The 17,506-nt window shown below is 44.5% G+C and overlaps 1 protein-coding gene across 2 annotated transcripts; it reads right to left on the reverse strand.

The window, feature by feature from the left end:
• Positions 1–1,721: 1,721 nt before the first annotated feature.
• Positions 1,722–15,833, reverse strand: CLDN11 (claudin 11). Of its 2 annotated transcripts, XM_089910874.1 has the most exons (6): positions 15,363–15,833; positions 11,649–11,813; positions 10,896–10,898; positions 5,183–5,280; position 3,969; positions 1,722–2,459 (listed from the first exon to the last, which is right to left on the reverse strand). In XM_089910874.1, the coding sequence occupies exons 1-6, from the start codon at positions 15,586–15,588 to the stop codon at positions 2,227–2,229; spliced, it is 726 nt and encodes a 241-aa protein (XP_089767000.1). In that variant the 5' UTR covers positions 15,589–15,833; the 3' UTR covers positions 1,722–2,226. The 2 variants fall into 2 exon arrangements, with proteins under 2 accessions (XP_089767000.1, XP_022428179.1); XM_022572471.2 differs by lacking the exons at position 3,969; positions 5,183–5,280; positions 10,896–10,898.
• Positions 15,834–17,506: the final 1,673 nt, after the last annotated feature.

The following is a 17,506-nucleotide window of genomic DNA, read 5'->3' on the forward strand; positions in this document are numbered from 1 at the left end:
CGCATGCATCCATAAGAGGACACTTCTGATTCAAGCCGGTGGTTGTGACAAGGGGGACAAGGGCCTTCCTTGTCCACGCCCCCTGAGAGCCTCCTGCTCTATCCATGTTCCCAATCATTACTCCCTGGCAAGTTTTCATGAGGTAGGGAGCGTCCTCCAATATAATCACACCACTTGTGTCCTTACAAGACTGTATCATAGGGCTTCCCTGGTGGCGCAGTGGTTGAGAGTCCGCCTGCCGACGCAGGGGACATGGGTTCGTGCCCTGGTCCGCGAAGATCCCACATGCGGCTGGGCCCGTGAGCCATGGCCGCTGGGCCTGTGCGTCCGGAGCCTGTGCTCCGCAACGGGAGAGGCCACAACAGTGAGAGGCCCGCGTACCACAAAAAAAAAAAAAAAAGACTGTATCATAACTAAGCAAATATTTTGGTCAACAAGAAGATTATCTTTTCTCCATAGGTAATTTAGAAATAGTTTCCACCAGGTTATAATCTGATGTACACAGATCTCTACAAAAATGAATAGCCCAAGTGGATATTTCCAAAGAGGAAATGTTTGCCAATCATTATACTATCAGCTAATGAAATTAGTATTTTTGGAAAAATACGGCCAAAACAGACTGTAATCTGTTTTTGTACAGCAGACTTGTAACTTGACAGAGTTTCTGGTATAGAAAACACACATAAATCAATTCAATGTATTTGTCTTTGTTCAAAATTACCAAATATATACATTCATATGTTTGAACGAAATACATTTAGATATTATGACCTAAAGACCCAATAAAATGGGATTGTTTTATAGCTCCCTTTATACCTAGCCAATCCCTTTACTAAGCACTTGACGTAGATAAAGGAGCTTAACTGTGTGATACTTGGCATCTGACGGCTGCCTATTTATATATGACTTAAAGAAGCCATAACATCCCCACTTAAGAGACCTAGAGAGCATCTAGGTTACATGTCTACTACCACACATTACCACCACGATACAGTGAATAAAATATAACTTTTCAATTATTCATGGCAGTGCAGAATGACTGGTTCTTGAATCCCTGACCAGGTTCCCTATAAATTACTAGCAGAGATTAATGAAAAATTTTTCAGTTGATGGATGAATACCTCTGGATACGACAGAATATTAAAGGCCGGTTTTGCAGACAGTCCGTTATTTTATTGCACAGATTTCATTTAAAGAATAAAATGCACCATCAATGTTTGGAGAGTTTGGGGTCCAGATACTGATACACCATCAGTGTTTGCACCCATAAAGCCAAATTCAACAGTACAATTTATGTTAAACAATATTGCTTCAAGGCAGCTAACAGAATGAAAATAGAGAGAAATGGGGAAAAGCTTCTAAAATGTGTTAAATGGAAGCACATGCAGGTGTAGGATTCAAAACTACATCATACAAACCTGGAAATCAAAAACGTTTTGTGGAATGTCAGTTCGAGTTATACTCACTTGTACGGTTATTTATGGTATCATTAAAGTCTATCTGGTTCATTTCCTTCATACTGATGAATTGAGAATTTCAGGAAAACCATGGTTATAAAAATGAGCAATCTTGAAAAAGTATGTACAGATAAATGTAAAATCACAAACTAAAAAATATCTCCACCCCTTGCCCTCAACTTACAAAAAGGAAACTTTCCCATGGAGGGAAAGTTCCACAATTCCCCTCCCTTCCCCACCCCATGTTCCCAATTCTATCTTTTTCTATTGGTTATAACTAAGTGACCTTGGAGCTGAGAGAGGAGGGAGGAACAGAGAGGCATGTTTATGAGGCTCCCATTGTCATCTGTAACAGTTTGAAAGTGTCTTTTATTTCTCTCCCCACACCCAACTCAGCAATGTTTGCAAGATATTTAAAAGTTAAAGAGAGAGGGAAATTTTTTCCCATATATATGTGTGTGTGTGTGTATATATATATATATATATATATATATATATATATATATATGACAAAGGAATGCCCAGAAAAGAGCTAATAGTGGGCAAAACCATGGAAAAAATGTGTGGCATCTGAGCTAAAGATTTCTCTTAAGGCAACAAAAGGAGAGGGGGTGTTAAGACTACAAAATGCCAGACAGGATGCTTTTCTAGACCGTTGGCTTTGGATCCTGGCAGAGGAGTGGGCTTCCCACCCCCTCACTGTGGCAAGCAAACCTAGGGCCATGGGCCCAGCATCTATAGCACCTCCATGGGCAGGCTGGTAGCTCTCTTATACATGGGCGCTCTTGGCATGAGTGGGGGAACTGGAGCCCGAAGAGTAGTAGAAACGGTTTTCACCAAACGACTGGGCATCTCCGGCGCAGCAGACGATGACACAGCCACCCACAAGGCACAGCACAGCACCGATCCAGCCCGCGTACAGGGAGTAGCCAAAGCTCACGATGGTGGTCTCACGGTGGGCGCACACAGGAAACCAGATGGTGGCGACAATGGCACAGAGAGCTGGGGAGACATGGAGAGGGCTGTGACTGGGCATCCCCATCACACACCAGCAGCGGGCAGGCTCCCCTTCACTCCACATACACACCCCCTCTGGCTTCCAACCAACTCCAAAAACTCAATACACTCAGCTCTGCTCCCACAGGGGCAACCTGAGCCTAAACGTTTGAATCTATGGAATAAGCTGATCAAAAGCTTGTACCAAACTGCTAGGTCCTAATTTTTTCAACAGGTGGCGGAGACAAAAGAACTCTGATGTAAAAACCTAGAAATAAATCATTTAAGTCCAAAAAATATGTATTTGTATTTATTTATATATCTTGACTTTATATACCTATAATTATAATTCTACTCTTACACTTACCTAATTGCATTATAATGATCTCTTTACATGTCTACTTCCCATTCCAAGTTCTGAGTTCCTTGAAGGCAGGGCCCATGTCTTATGTTTGTAAAGTCAGAGTTTAGCTCAGTACAAAGCACAGAGTATGTGCTCAATGTATACCAGTTGAATGACTGGATGACCTGAGCTATTCAAAAATGAGAAACAAGACAGTGCCCACTCCAATTTCCACTCTATTCTTTCAGTTTGGTCAATTCATAGTACAAAGACCGGAAGAAGCTATGAAAATTCTCTTGCTGTGGTGAATACTGCCAGACCTCAGTGGAGTATCGGCTAAGAGTCTGAGTTTGTATTGTGCTGCTTCACAGTCACAAAATCTCCATACACACATGAACAGTTCTCAGAGTAAAAGAAGTTACCCATTCAAGGGTTGTGACCCATCACAACAAATGTCATCACCATAAGAAATAACCTCTACATCATTTAGTTCTTCCCCTCCTCCCAAGCAAAGTAACAAAACAGGGCAGGCAGGAGCCTATAAAGACTTGAAAAAACATTTTAAACCTCTACACTAGCACTGTCAAATAGGGTAGCTACAAGCTACATGGGCTATTGAACATTTCTTATGAGGGCAGTGAGACTGAAAACCAAATTTTGAATTTTAATTAGTTTAAATTTAAATGAACACATGTAGCTAGTGGCTAATGTACTACACAACGCTCTAGACAAAGTAACTCCATTCTTCTTTTGGTATCATCTGATCTCTCACAACTACAGCAGGACAGAAATTTGAGTTAAAGATGTAGGTTGGGATGGCACATTAAAGTTGACAGACCAAAAAGTAATAATAATAATAAGGTTTCTAATTGTTAGTCATAAAGCCTTTGATACGTTCACGGCAGGGCATTGCACTGTTTGCTACAAGGGGTACCCTTGTCACTTTCAACTCAGCAAGCTTTTTTCTGCTCATACAGAGTAATTTTCTAACTTACTTCTATGCCCACAGAGAAAACAATGTAATTTTTCTTTAACATAGCACTCAAATCTAACGGCCCTGTACATTAGTTCTAAACTGAAGAAAAGATTTAAGTCTTACGCATTTTGAAAGACCTTTTAGACTATCTCATTGCACTTGTGTAGATTGTAACATGGGGTTTTGTTGACAACACACTAAGCCCATCCCCACAAGGTGTGTATAGATATATATAAATAGATGTGATTCATGTCCTAAAAAAGTATAGATCCCAAGTGGAGGTCAGAAGTAAGAAAGTGAACTTGGGGGCTTTGAATTGCTCCAACTGGCTTTCTAACAGCCTAAATTCATTCCGTTAACTGTGAACTATTCATATATTTAAGCAGTTTATATATTGATAGATTATCTAAGAAGCTAAAATCTGTCCATATGTTAATAGCTTCACTTAAAGAGTAAAGCACCATCATGCCAGCTTCTGTAATAGTTTTATATGCGATATCATAAGAAGATGTATTTTCCTTCTGTGAATAGAGTATTCTCAAGAACACCAGTTGATCTGGTCGATGGAACCTTCCCTTTCCAATGCAGGGCTTTGAATACTTAAGATACAATTTTTTTCTTTCTCTTCCTCTGGCCACAGATTCCAAATCTGGCACTCTTGGAGAACTGCTTGGCTATTGTCATAGTTATACTCTCAGTGAGGCACAGAGAAAAGCCTTTTCTCTATCATGAAAGGGGCACAAGCTTTTTCTAGAGTGTTTGAGCCAGAAAGAATTGCTCTAGATTCTTCATATCAAGACACAATCCAGCTACACACCCCTAGATGCCAAAAAGGGGCATTCGTTCTGATATGGGCAAAAACAGCAACCTAGCAAGGGCTTCCAAACACCCAAGCTTGATTAGAGGGAAAGGTGGGGAGGGAAAAGCCGAATTCCATAGGAAAAAAAAAAAAGATTTGATTCCCAGTTGATTTGGTTCAATCCAGTTGATCTTTCCTATAAACTATTAACTGGATTCAAAACAGGTTATGGTTCAAATTAAGTTTTATGTTTTTCAATTACTTTGTATTTATATATACCACACACACACACACACACACACACACACAAACAAAAGCATTCTCCACATTTCATTTAAACTTCACTTAACTTGCAGGTTGGTTTAGATTTTATAGAATAAGATTTAAAGTTTGCCTCTAATTTCACTGAATTCTTTCCCTTTTCCTAAGCAAAGTAATAAAGCTAGGTTATCTTCACGTAGGGAAAGAATCAGGCTCACTATTCAAAAGTAATTACCACTCTTGATTTTGAATGTTTTAGAGATTTAGTTAGATTTTATTCCTATATAATTCACCAGAAAAAGGAAAAATCATTAAAATGTCTGAACATTTAAATAATGAACTTATAGGACTGGGTGAGTGAATGGGTGGATGGATGGACAGACAGATGGAGAGATGAGAGGTAGATTCATTTCCAGTCTATTCTCCACCTCATCCACACCAAAACTGACTTCCAAAATTATAAAACTTTAATGTGACTTTAACACACTCAAAGCTACAAGCTCATGATTTACCTCATTAAAGATTCCCTTCTTTTACAATCCATGCAAAACAAAGCAAATGAGCACCAGCAGGCTCTTTATTTCCTAGTAGATAATTGAACCCTGGGTGGAATTCCTGTGGCTCTCAAAGATGGACCACATCAAAAACCACTAGAAGATGACAGACTGCCACACAACATAAAGAGAATGAGAGGTTCACTGTGACCTTCAACTGAACTCACAACGAAGAATGTTTAAAAACTAAAAAAGGAGTTTACTCAATTTCAGCATGGTTTGAAGGGAAAGGAGATTTACTGATTTACTAGTTTTAATCAGTAAAGTTAAAAATGCAAGTCATATCATACTCAACCGAAAGATGTGACACATTAATAGAACTGGCAGTAATTTTTGGCTTTCTTAAAGACATAGGAGGCCTGCTAGAATTATTGCTATTTGCAGACACACACACACATACAAAGAGTTTGTAATGATGCTCTCCATATTTGGGGAAAATAAAGAAAATGTTTTTCTTAAAAAGTCACAGTTACCCATAAGGTAAAGAACATTGAAGGAAGATAAAGGGAATCTTCATTTCTTTTTATGTCATCAGAATTTATTTTTAAATTAAGTCTCTAAAAATAGGACAGGGGGAATTTTTTTTTTTTTTTTTTAATTTGCGGTACGCGGGCCTCTCACTGTCGTGGCCTGTCCCGCTGCGGAGCACAGGCTCCGGACGCGCAGGCTCAGCGGCCATGGCTCACGGGCCCAGCCGCTCCGCGGCATGTGGGATCTTCCCAGACCGGGGCATGAATCCGTGTCCCCTGCATCAGCAGGCGGACTCCCAACCACTGCGCCACCAGGGAAGCCCAGGACAACGGGAATTTTAACACTTAGATTTTTCAATTTGTTCCTCTTCTTCTAACTTCAGAAGATGCAATAGTTAACTGCACAAGAGGAAAAAAATTCTGCCACTTGTGGGGGACTAGAAAGTGAAAATTAGGGATATCTTCATCTGAAAAAACAAAAGAAGGAGAAGGGGAGAAGAAAGCTTCACTGTGTAGATATAGATTCATCTGGACTTGGTCCTTTCACAAGCAGAATTCCTTGCTCCTCATAGAATAAAATTGTTTGCCCTTTTGGATAAATTTCAAATAATTTAATACAATCAGTTCTTTAGTTGATAGGAAATACCCTTATCAAAAGTTAGCAATGATCTTGATGTAGCAAAACACAGAAAATATTTGGGAATGCAGTTTAAGAGCAAAAATGAAATGTAAGTGTAGCTTTTCATCTATTTAGGGATTAGATGACACAGGGTAATACATGGAGTTAAATAAATGTGATGAAGTTAAATAAAATTGGTACAGGTGTGTTTGGCTTTGGAGGTAACAGCTTAGAGAGAGAGAAGGACAGACAGACAAAGAAGCCCAGAAGGACAGAAGAGCAGCAGACCCTGACATTTCTTCCTTCCTCCAATGAGCACCTCTGTTTTCAGGCTTCGTCACTTTCAGTACTAAGCATTGAAACAACTTTTAAAGGCATCATTTCCAGCACAAAGCAATATTTTCATTAAAATAACTTAAATTACTCTGACTTACATTAGTAATACTAGAAAAAATCTTCCTTGATCTGATATCTGAGATTTGCTTCAAAAAAATCTGGGGACTGGGAGAAAAGTAGACGTACAGAGACGAAGCAGATTGAAGGTGAGTTGATCATTATTGGGAATGAGTTTGGGTTCATTACACTAGCCTCTACTTTTGCGTATGCTTCAAATTTTCCACAACACCTTTTTTTAAAATCCCCTTCCATTTAACATTTTACAGTGCACCGAACGCCATCTTCCGCAATTGATGCTATTATCTCATATGATCTAACTAGCAATTCACTTAAGCTTTTCACAAAGAAGCCAGTTAACTCAAGACAACAAGTAATCAGATTTCTAACCAGCTGTTGGTTGGAGTCATATGTATTTGTTGTTTCCTTATAATTTGAAACCACAAAATGTTTTGTCTTTCCTTTTTTCATTTGTCACTGTCTAAATTTTGACTTAAGAAAACAGCTGCCAAAGGACACAGGCCTCTATGCAATGACTTTTATGAAGATCTAATATTTACAACAATCATCAAGTCAATGGAATATCTGAGTACATTATTTTCCTGGCCTGCTTTCAGCACTTCTTTCCCTTTATTTCTATTCCACACATCGTTATCTCTTTTTTCCTACAACCTTTTTTTAAAAGCCAGCTTCGTGGTTATTTGTTAAGTTTTTAAAAAACACTGAGGTTAGAGACAGGAAAGACCTCATAAAGCAGTTAATTCCTCCAATTTTACTAATAAGGTCATTTTAAGCCACAACCACACCAAGATGCTACATCCTTTCTTCTACCCACATGAAATTTGACTTAGATTAGGAACTTTGTGTAAAGTTAATGAGTTTGAAAGAAGACTTTTTCTATTATCTCAGTACTCCGGGATTAAGGGCATCACTGTTTATTTCACACCCAAGGATTCCCAATCCCCCTAGGACATCCGATTCCCTGTGTGTGACAAGCTCAATTTTTCCCACATTTGCATATACCCTTTATTTTACGGCACTTTCATTATTAGCCTATAAGTTCCAAGTTGAAAACTTCTTTCCAATACAAATATTGGATTCCTGAGGCCATGCTTTTGAAAACTTTTTTCCAATACAAATATTGGATTCCTGAGGCCATACTTTTTAAAAGGAGGAGAGAAGACGAAGGATTCCACTTAGGAAGGAAAATACATTTCCTTTCCTTCCATTCCCTACCCCATCTCCCCAAGACACACCCAAATCAAGGACTTTGTAACTTATAGTGAGATGAGAATTAGACTGAATCAGAACTAAGCTTGAGCATTTTCAGTTGGGTAGCTTATCAGGACTCTTCATAATGGAATAAGACCAAAACTCAAACTATTGATCCCTACACTCTGGTTTTTACAAAGTAAGCAAAGAAAATATTTCCATTAGACCAGGATGTGACCTGGTGTTTCCAGGAACAGCTCGTCATCTCTCCTTACCAGTTTCACGTGTGGAGATGACCCTGCAGAAATTAGATGTGATGGAAGGAATACCCAGTTACCTTCTAGGTTAGCTCTCTATTTCCTCTAAACAACAACATCTATAAGGTAGCAACCAGTTGTTGAGCACCTACTAGGCGCCAGACACCATGCACGCTAAATAACTTGCGTACGTCATTTCACTATTCTTACCAACCTCAGAAGTAGGCAGTATTGTCCCCATTTTATATAAAGCCTCAGAGACATTAAGTGACTGGCCCCATTCACACAGCTAGAAAGCGGTAGGTCCAAGATTTAGTACACTTGCTCTGACTCCACATGATAAGATGAAGCATCTCAGGGCATAGATGCCTCCTGCCTCAGCGGGGGTTCTTGAAAAGCCATAGGTTAGAATTAGATTTGCCTCTGCTCCATCCTGGATCTGAGGCGCCCACTGCGCCTTGAACTACTTATCTAGCTTGAGAAGTCGGCAGCTTCAGGCTCCCATTCCTTCCCCCACAGCAGGAACCAAATCCTCACAACGCTGAACTCAGACTCCTGAGAAGATAAGCTGTTGTACCACAGACATAATTTTTTTTTAAGCTTTCTGAAAAATAGAGATTTTCAGAGTCAGGAAGAACTGATTTTCATTAAAAGTGCTTACAGTTTTCATCCCAAGATTAGCTTTGACACTGTTTCCGGTTCCCAGGCTCCCACACCCCAGTGTGCCTGGCCCCCGTTGGAAGGGGACCGCACCTCAACTGGAGCGCCTCTGGTGACCCCTAGGACAGAAGCCCATCCTGAGCCACACAAAGGGAGGCTTCACTCTCTCTTGTTCCTCCCACCCACTGCCCAGCAGGGGAAACAAGGCACACGGTCTCCCTGCCGAGAAGACCTAGGGGAGGCCAGCAGGTGCCACACTTGAGACAATGAGCTTTACATTTCCAGATCTAGCAAGCAAGGGAGCTTGTTCCAGTCTAAACAACATCCAACCCAAAGGCAAGCCGCGACCCACTGAGAAACAAATCCGGACAGGAGCCATCAAAGAGGACGCAAGTACCACTGGAGATACAAGGCTACAAGAGGGCAAGGGGCAGCCTCCCTGGGGGAAGGGGTGTCAGATCACTCAATGCCCCCTCCATCGTCTCCCTCTGGGCAGCAAACAAGGACTGAGGAGCTCACAGCCATACCTGCCCACCCCTCTCACTCTCCTCTCTATGATTCTGTCTGCATCCACCAACCCACTTGAAAAAGATGAAGAAAAACAGTATTTAATTCGTCTAGGAAGTTTCAAACGACGGGTTGTTATTTTTTAATAATCATTATATTCAACTGGACAATTAAGTTGTTTTCAGGGGTTTTTTAAATGCCAATTTGTCTCTGTGACTGTGCTTTTATATCTTTATTTTCTACAGGGTTTGGGTTTGGGGTTTTCTCATGTATTCTCTTACTTGTGGATATTCTGTGACTCTCATATGGAAGGCTAGGATTTCTAAAGATGAACACTCAACACAATGGACCCATCCTTTGGTTTTGGGATCCTCAGAGCTAAAGAGAAAGCCTTCTGGGGCTTCTGTAAGAATGTGAGGAAAGTTACAAACAACCGCAAATATCTAGGATGAGAAGGGTTTCACCTGGATTCTGCAAACCAGTTTAATTGTAGAGCTTTTGTCAACATACTGGAAAGGGAGTTCAGGTGCAAAGATCTGGCCATCGAAAAGCACTACAAGGAAGGACCCTGTGAGTTGAATGAAGCACATGACGCTGATTTTGTGTTCCGTGTGGCACTCCCACACAAATTCTTTGTGGCGGGAACCAAAATGTCCATGCCCAAATTCTTCTCTGGAAATTACAGAGGTTTTCTGGTCTTTTCACTCCTATTAACACACACACACACACACGCTCACACACACACATGCACGCACACGCACACGCACACGCAAGCCCCTCCTCTGAATTCTCCGTGGCTTCACAAGCCTCTAAAAACCTCCAACCCTTTGCAATCAAGGGAAACCTTACCCCTATGCCTCATGTCTCCTCACCTCACCGGTGTCACTGTGGGTGACCATCACTAACTGGCACTGATCCACACAGAACCCTGGCTCCTTACCTTTCCCTCTCAAACACATGGTCTGATACCAGTTTGGGGATGGGAATTTCCTGTCCCAGGAGAACATGATTTATATCTAACTCATATCCAAACCAATGTCTCGGGACACTTGGCAACAAGAGCTGCTGTTCTTAAAATGCATGTCAGAGAGTAGAGCTAGAAGGACCCTCCCTAGGCTGTTAAATCAAGACCCCCGTGTGCAGGTGTAGTCAGGAACACTGAACAAGCACACGTCGTGTCCTTGGCCTGAGCTGTCCCTCTCTCCAATCCATGACCTGATCACCTTCTATCCAGCTCTCAAAATTCATCGCTAGGGTCCTCTGCTCTGGAAAACTCCTCCAATCTGGATCAGGTGCCTTCCTATGTGTGTGCACAGCCTGTGTACCTTTTTTAGATGAGCAAGTATACCAAGTACATCAAGATGTCCAAGTACACTCAAAGCACAGACTACCTTCTTTTCTCCAATATCCCCAGTGCCTACCATACTGCCCGGCACTCAGCAGGTGCTCAGTGAATGCTTACTGAATAAAAGATGGAATCATCACCTGGTGATCTACCACCCTCAGCATCTTACTTTTATCTTGCCCTCCTCTTTCTCTGGTCTTTCTTTATATGTTAACTGAAGTTCTCAATCCTGGTTGCACTCAAGAGTCACCTGGGAAGCTTTCAAAAAATATCTTTGCCTGGTCTAATGCCCAGAAATTCTGACTCAATGGACCTGCAGTGGGACCTGGACACAGGTGTTTCCAAAAAGGGATTCTAGCATGAGGCCTGAGTGGAGAGCTGCCCTGTAACTCTCTTCTGTCTTCTGTTCTCTCTCTTAGGTATACCCTCAAAATCCTTTTTGTTTGTTTTCTTTAACTTTTTTTTTCCTTGGCAGTGCCGAACAGGCTGTGGGATCTCAGTTCCCGGACCAGGGATCGAACCTGCACCCCCTGCAGTGGACGTGCAGAGCCCTAACCACTGGACAGCCAGGGAAGTCCCTTAACTTACTTTTATGTTCAGTGATTCCCACAGACATTACTTATCCCTCTGCATCAACTGCCCAAGAAGCATAAAGGGATACACATTGTGGGGGGCTTTTCCCCCAGTGGATTCACATGCCTTCCTTGCACACGTCTCTTGAACTCGATGAAGCAGCAGCAAGACCCGAGATTCTTCAGGTTCGCTGGGAGTTGGGGTGCTCTACAGAAAGCTGTCTTACCCACAAGAATGAGCATGACGCCAGCCAGCTGGGCCCGCCTGTACTTGGCCACGCCAGGCTCATGGCCCATTCGGATGCAGGGGAGAACGGTCAGCAGCAGGAGAATGGCCGGCAGACCCAGGACTGAGGCAGCGATCATCAGGGCTCGGCAAGCCTGCACGTAGCCTGGGAACAAGAGTGCAGACAGGGTGGGTTAGGCCATGGGTCCCCGTGGATCCTCAATCCTGCCTCACGGGAATCCAGCACCATCTACCTCTTCCTCCCTCTTGTCCCACTCCAGGACTTATAATATGTTAAATGTTGTCCAAGATCACTTTGCATGTTCAATTTTTAACGTGACTCAGTGACAAAAAAAAGGAAGGTTGGGGGCTGGAGAGACTGAATGGGGATCCCTTGTTTAGACCACTCATCCAAGCTTCCGAGATGAAGAGGCCAAGAGAGTACAATTACACTGTTCCATCACCTTGTGAAAAATTCAGATTAAAATTCAAATCTTTGAAGAATTCTTCTGTGATGGTCTGTGTTGATCCCAGCCTGCTGTTGATATGTTCTACCTGTGTGACCTTGGGCAAGTGTCTTGACACTCGCCTCACCTACAGAGTAAAAATAATAATAGTACCTACATCTCTCCAATGGAATTCAACTAAGATTAAATTCGTTAATTCCTGAAGTGCTCAGAACAGTGCCTAGCGCATGCTAAGTACTGCAAAAAGGGTCAGCTATTATTACCGGTATTCCTAATTTTACTCTGTGTCAAGGCAGTACTTTTATCTCCAGGTGTACTAGGTGATTTTGTCCCTAAATCATGTGCTTTTAATTCACATTGTATATAAACAGTATGTGGCCCTAACTAGACTAAGCTAAGACTCAGGCTTCCTCTCTTGATATCTCCCCAGATACTGCTTGCTCATGAATCCTGTCCCTATAGATGGTCAGCCTCCATCTCCTGCCTCCCCGACTGTGCCCTGGGCATGCTTCCACAATGGTCCATTTTCCATAAAGGCATCTCTCCAGCCCCATGGATTCCTAGAAGACAGACACCTGCCTTGGTCTTCATGGAGTTAACACAGTGCCCACAACAGATGATGTAAACATACAATTATGAATGAAGGAATTAACGAGTTGAATGATAAGAGTGGAGCAAAGCTACCTGAACTTTATACTGTCAAATAAAATGCCAGGTAACTACTTTATTAAGAAACAGATTATAATATGTGCAATATTTATGTAAAATAAATCTGACAAGATGCTGGGAGAATATGACACACTTAAATGTATCGTTTCTCACTAAAACACTCTCCCTCCTTCAAAAAAGGGGGTGGGGGAGTTGTAACTCTCCCTCTTGACTCAGAGGAAAGTAGAGCTAATGACCTGGGGGAAGCAGAGTTAATGGCAAACCCAAAAACAAGTCCCAGCTTCTGCCTCACGTGGCAGGACCCTCACACCAAATGTGGCCAGCCTACCCGTGCACCAAGACCCAACTGCAAGATTGCCTCTTAACAAGTTGTGTTTTGCCAGAATTCAGACTCCACAAGGGCACGTTCCCAACAATTGCCCAACTCAGTTTCTTCTGAATTAAGGGTAATAAATCAATCAAGTATCTGTTGACTTGAAGACCCCCAGATAGGAGCCACAGGAGGTCTGAGGCAAGACCTCTGACCTCAGCCCTAAGCCCCTGCGACTGGTCAGAGAACCAGGGCTGACATAAAGGAGAGTCAGCTAGCCACCCGGATTCTGAAATTCATGGCACGGTCTGTGAACATGCTAGGTGTCAAGGCCACATTTGAGAATCTAAAGATGGAGACTGAGATCTGTCCCTGTCCCCACCTACAGTGTGAGGGAGGGGACCACAGGAAGGATTAGGCCCTCCCTAAAGTGTACTCCATCTGTAGGATGGTCTATGTTCTCTAAAAATAAACCACTTGTCACTGAATGCTCAGCAAATTTAATTTCAGGAGGAAGGAAGAAGAGAGTAATTTTATGCTTCAAGTCAGATTCTTAAAAATACCATGCCTGGCTTTTAATAAAAAATATAGCTACCATTTATGGAGCCTCTACTACATCTAAGGAGGCTTACATTTCTCATCTCATTTAATCCCCAAAACAACTCTGAAAGATAGGGGGTTGGTTTCATTTTAATTTTTAAAAGAAGACAACTGGGGTTCATAGAGGTTACGAACTTGTCCCAAATCACTCGGATTGTGAGCACTGCATCCCAGAGTCTGATCCAGGTCTACCAACGGCAGCTTTAACTGAAGGTGGGTCCACATCTGGGTTCCCCGGACCTCTGTCATTCTGAAAGTCCAAAATGGAGGGCAGGACTGGCACGCACTGTGCGTACCTGCTGTGTGTCAGGGGCAGCGCCAGGTGCAGGGGAAGATGCAAGGAGGGTAGGATGCTATCTATATCTTTGAGGAATTTAAAATGTGCTAGGAGAACTTGACTCACAAACAAGGAACAGAAAAGTCAAAACGTGCACTGACGGGGATAGGGGTCAAATACCAGGGTGGCAAGGAGGAAGGGCGGATAGATTCCGACTACAAGGACCTGGAAATAGGAAGCACTTGAGGTGAGGCTTAAAGAGGGACAGTCTTCAGGAGAGAAAAGCTCATCCAGGAGAAGGCCAAAGCTAAAGTCTCCCAGACTGGCGGCCTTGGGGGCCAGTTACTCCGGCCTACCGCCCAGTTACTCCACTTGTTAAGGAAACCGGGATAGGCCTTTAAAGGCGCACCATCCTCAAAGGCTAGCGAGACAGCCGTGCTTAGGCCTGGGCCGGGATAAGCCAAGATTCCGAGCAGAAAACCTGAAGGGGCTCCGAAGACCTTGTCAATCATCCAACTGGCTCGAGGTTTAAATCTGAATTGAAACTTGCCCAGAATTTTTCAACGGGGCGGCAAGTTAAGATTCGGCACCGGCTGGCGTCGGGGAAGGTGGAAACTAGGCAACTCTTCCCTCCCCTCCCCACTCTGAGGCACAGCCGTAGGGGAGGGGGCGACCCGCGGAGTTGCTCCTTTTCCCAAGGCGAGTGGGCCCTCCCAGGGGCGCCCGTTCTTCCCTCTCTGACCCCAGGGTGCGGAGACTGGGAGGGGAATCTCGGCAGGCCCGAGGACCGACGCCGTTCACTGAGGGGGCAAGGGGTAGGGGAAATGGGACAGGCCCCGGGGCCTGTGGGAACCGACTGGGCGCAGGTAGGAGGGCCCTAACTTGGCCAGGACACCTCGGCCGTCCCACAAGGACTGGGAAACTCAGCCTGCGCCTGTTCGGATAGCTGGAATGCTTTTGTTTCTCTCTTTCCTCCTCCAGCCTCTGCGGGTGGATTCTAACAGGGAAAGCAGGGCGCCTGAAGGAGGAGGCCAGGGGATGAAGTACTTCTGATCCACCCACAGTGGGAGCACGCGGCAGGTGAGGCTACGGTAATACGTAGGGAGTTCCAACTATGTGTCTATGTCTCAGTTCATTACCTTCTCAGGGTGACTCGGCCAGTGGCCACCACTGTCATCCCAAATTCCAGATAAGAAAACTGAGGCTGAGAGAGGTTAAGTTCAGGGCTACCTAATTCCTCCTCAACAAAGTAGGACTGAAGGTGTCAAAAGATGCCCCAAAGTCTTCAAGCCCCCAGATGATTCTGTGAACGCTGCCTAATTCTCCCCTCCCCCGTCTGCCCGGAAGGAAAGGGTTTATTTAGGACAGCCACTTGCAAGGCAGGGTCCTTACCCGGCAGGATGAGGATGTCCACCAGGGGCTTGCAGTGGTACAGCCCCGTGGCCAGGACGCAGTCGGCCCACAGCCCCTTGGAGCCCAGCTCGTCCAGCTTGCGGCAGGTGGGGATAGTGTAGCCGCAGGTCACCACCCAGTCATTGGTGGACGTGGTGACGATGATGCCGATCCAACCCACGAAGCTCGTGACGAAACCCACTATCTGCAGGAATGTGGCCACCATCGTGGCCGCCCTGGAGTCCCTGCGCCTCGCCCCTCACTAGCTGTGCCCGCGCCCGGGCTCGACGGCGCCTGCCCCGGTCCTCCTTGTCCCGCGCTGGCGAGCCGCTGGCCTGCGACGGCGAGATGCGGGATGCTGGAGGAGGCGGGAAGCCACGAGACGCAGCGAGCCCAGCTGCACGACGGGCGCGCGGCGAGGACAGCAGCGCGGCTGGGCAGCGCGCCCCCGCCCCCCTCTTTAAACCCCGCAGACCCGGCCGGCGAGCTCCAATCCGCGACGGCCCCGGGTCCAGCAGACCAATCGCCGGGCGGGGTCAGGAGTGGGATGTAGAGGGAAGCAGAGTTAGGGAGGGGGTGATCCCGCCGCCCCGCCGGCGAGCGTCGCACGGTTAGTGTTGGAAATAATAAAATTTCGAAAGAAAATAATTCGATCCAGGTCCAAGTAATGGACAGTGACAAGAGAGCCTGCGTCAGGCGCGAGTTCTATTTTGCTGCGAATTCTTTCTCTTCTTGCTGCCCCTCTCTCATCCTATCTCTGGGTCTCTCGCTCCATCCCTCCTCAGCTTCTCCCTATTCCTTCCCAGCTGAGAGCAAGGACCGTGGTACTCCCAAGAGCGCCCAGTACAGTTCCTCCTTGGCCCAGGAATGTTTTTTGTTTTTGTGTTTTAATACATCTTTATTGGAGTATAACTGCTTCACAGTACTGTGTTAGTTTCTGTTGTACAACAAAGTGAATCAGCCACACGCATACATAAATCCCCATATCCCCTCCCTCTTTAGCCTCCCTCCGCCCTCCCTATCCCACCCCTCTAGGTTTCCCAAAGCACGGAGCTGATCTCCCTGTGCTATGCGGCTGCTTCCCACTAGCTATATATATATATATATATATATATGTGTGTGTGTGTGTGTGTGTGTGTGTGTCGATGCTACTCTCACTTCACCCCAGCTTCCCCCTCCCCGCCCCCAAGTCCATTCTCTATGTCTTTATTCCTGCCCTGCCACTAGGTTCATTAGTACCTTTTTTTTTTTTTTTTTTTTAGATTCTATATATATGTGTTAGCATACGGTATTTGTTTTTCTCTTTCGGACTTACTTCACTCTGTATGACAGACTCTAGGTCCATCTACCTCACTACAAATAACTCAATTTCATTTCTTTTTATGGCTGAGTAATATTCCATTGTCAGCCCAGGATGGTAACTGATGAGCTGAGAATTGCCCTAAGAAACAGACTTGAAGCATTCAGCATACCATAGTTACTGGCAGAAAGAAAATGATCCTTTGCCAGTGGTCAAAAAGCCATGGCCAGAGTAATGATAACAACAACAATAGCAACTCACATTTATGCAGCTGTCATGTACCATGTGCATGCATTTATATTTTATAAATTATCTCATTTAATTCTCTTAGCAGGCCTTTATGGTAGGAATGATTGTTTACACATAATACTCATGAAGAAACAGCATGAGAGAGGCTAAGTTGCCCAAGTTCACATAACAAGGAAGGGGTAGCCTGCATCCCACCTCACTAACCATTCCTGGGAACCTGTCCTGATTGTCACTTTCTGAAAATTCCTAAAGGGCTCGTGTCTCTCTCTTTTTTTTTTTTTTTTGCAGTACGCAGGCGTCTCACTGTTGTGGGCTCTCCCGTTGCGGAGCACAGGCTCCAGACACGCAGGCTCAGCGGCCATAGCTCACGGGCCCAGCCGCTCCATGGCATGTGGGATCTTCCCGGACCAGGGCACGAACCCATGTCCCCTGCATCGGCAGGCGGACTCTCAACCACTGCGCCACCAGGGAAGCCCTCGTGTCTCATTTTTGACATTAAAAGCTAGGCTGACAGCTCCTGCTCACTGTAGATAAGTTAGTATCTGCACTCCACTGAGAACACTGCCTCGTCTAGAGTGAGTGCTCTGCAAGTGTA

Source organism: Delphinapterus leucas, chromosome 4 (assembly GCF_059928025.1).
Source record: "Delphinapterus leucas isolate spDelLeu-1000000601 "Yukka" chromosome 4, BTC_Dleu_Yukka2, whole genome shotgun sequence".
Lineage (NCBI taxonomy): Eukaryota > Metazoa > Chordata > Mammalia > Artiodactyla > Monodontidae > Delphinapterus > Delphinapterus leucas.

Bases quoted from the DNA above. Each gene is read 5' to 3' on its own strand.
- CLDN11 (XM_089910874.1), bottom strand. From the start codon at position 15,588: ATGGTGGCCACATTCCTGCAGATAGTGGGTTTCGTCACGAGCTTCGTG. The intron at 11,814-15,362 runs GTAAGGACCCTG...TCTTGTTCCCAG, and splicing joins GGACATCCTCATCCTGCCGG to GCTACGTGCAGGCTTGCCGA.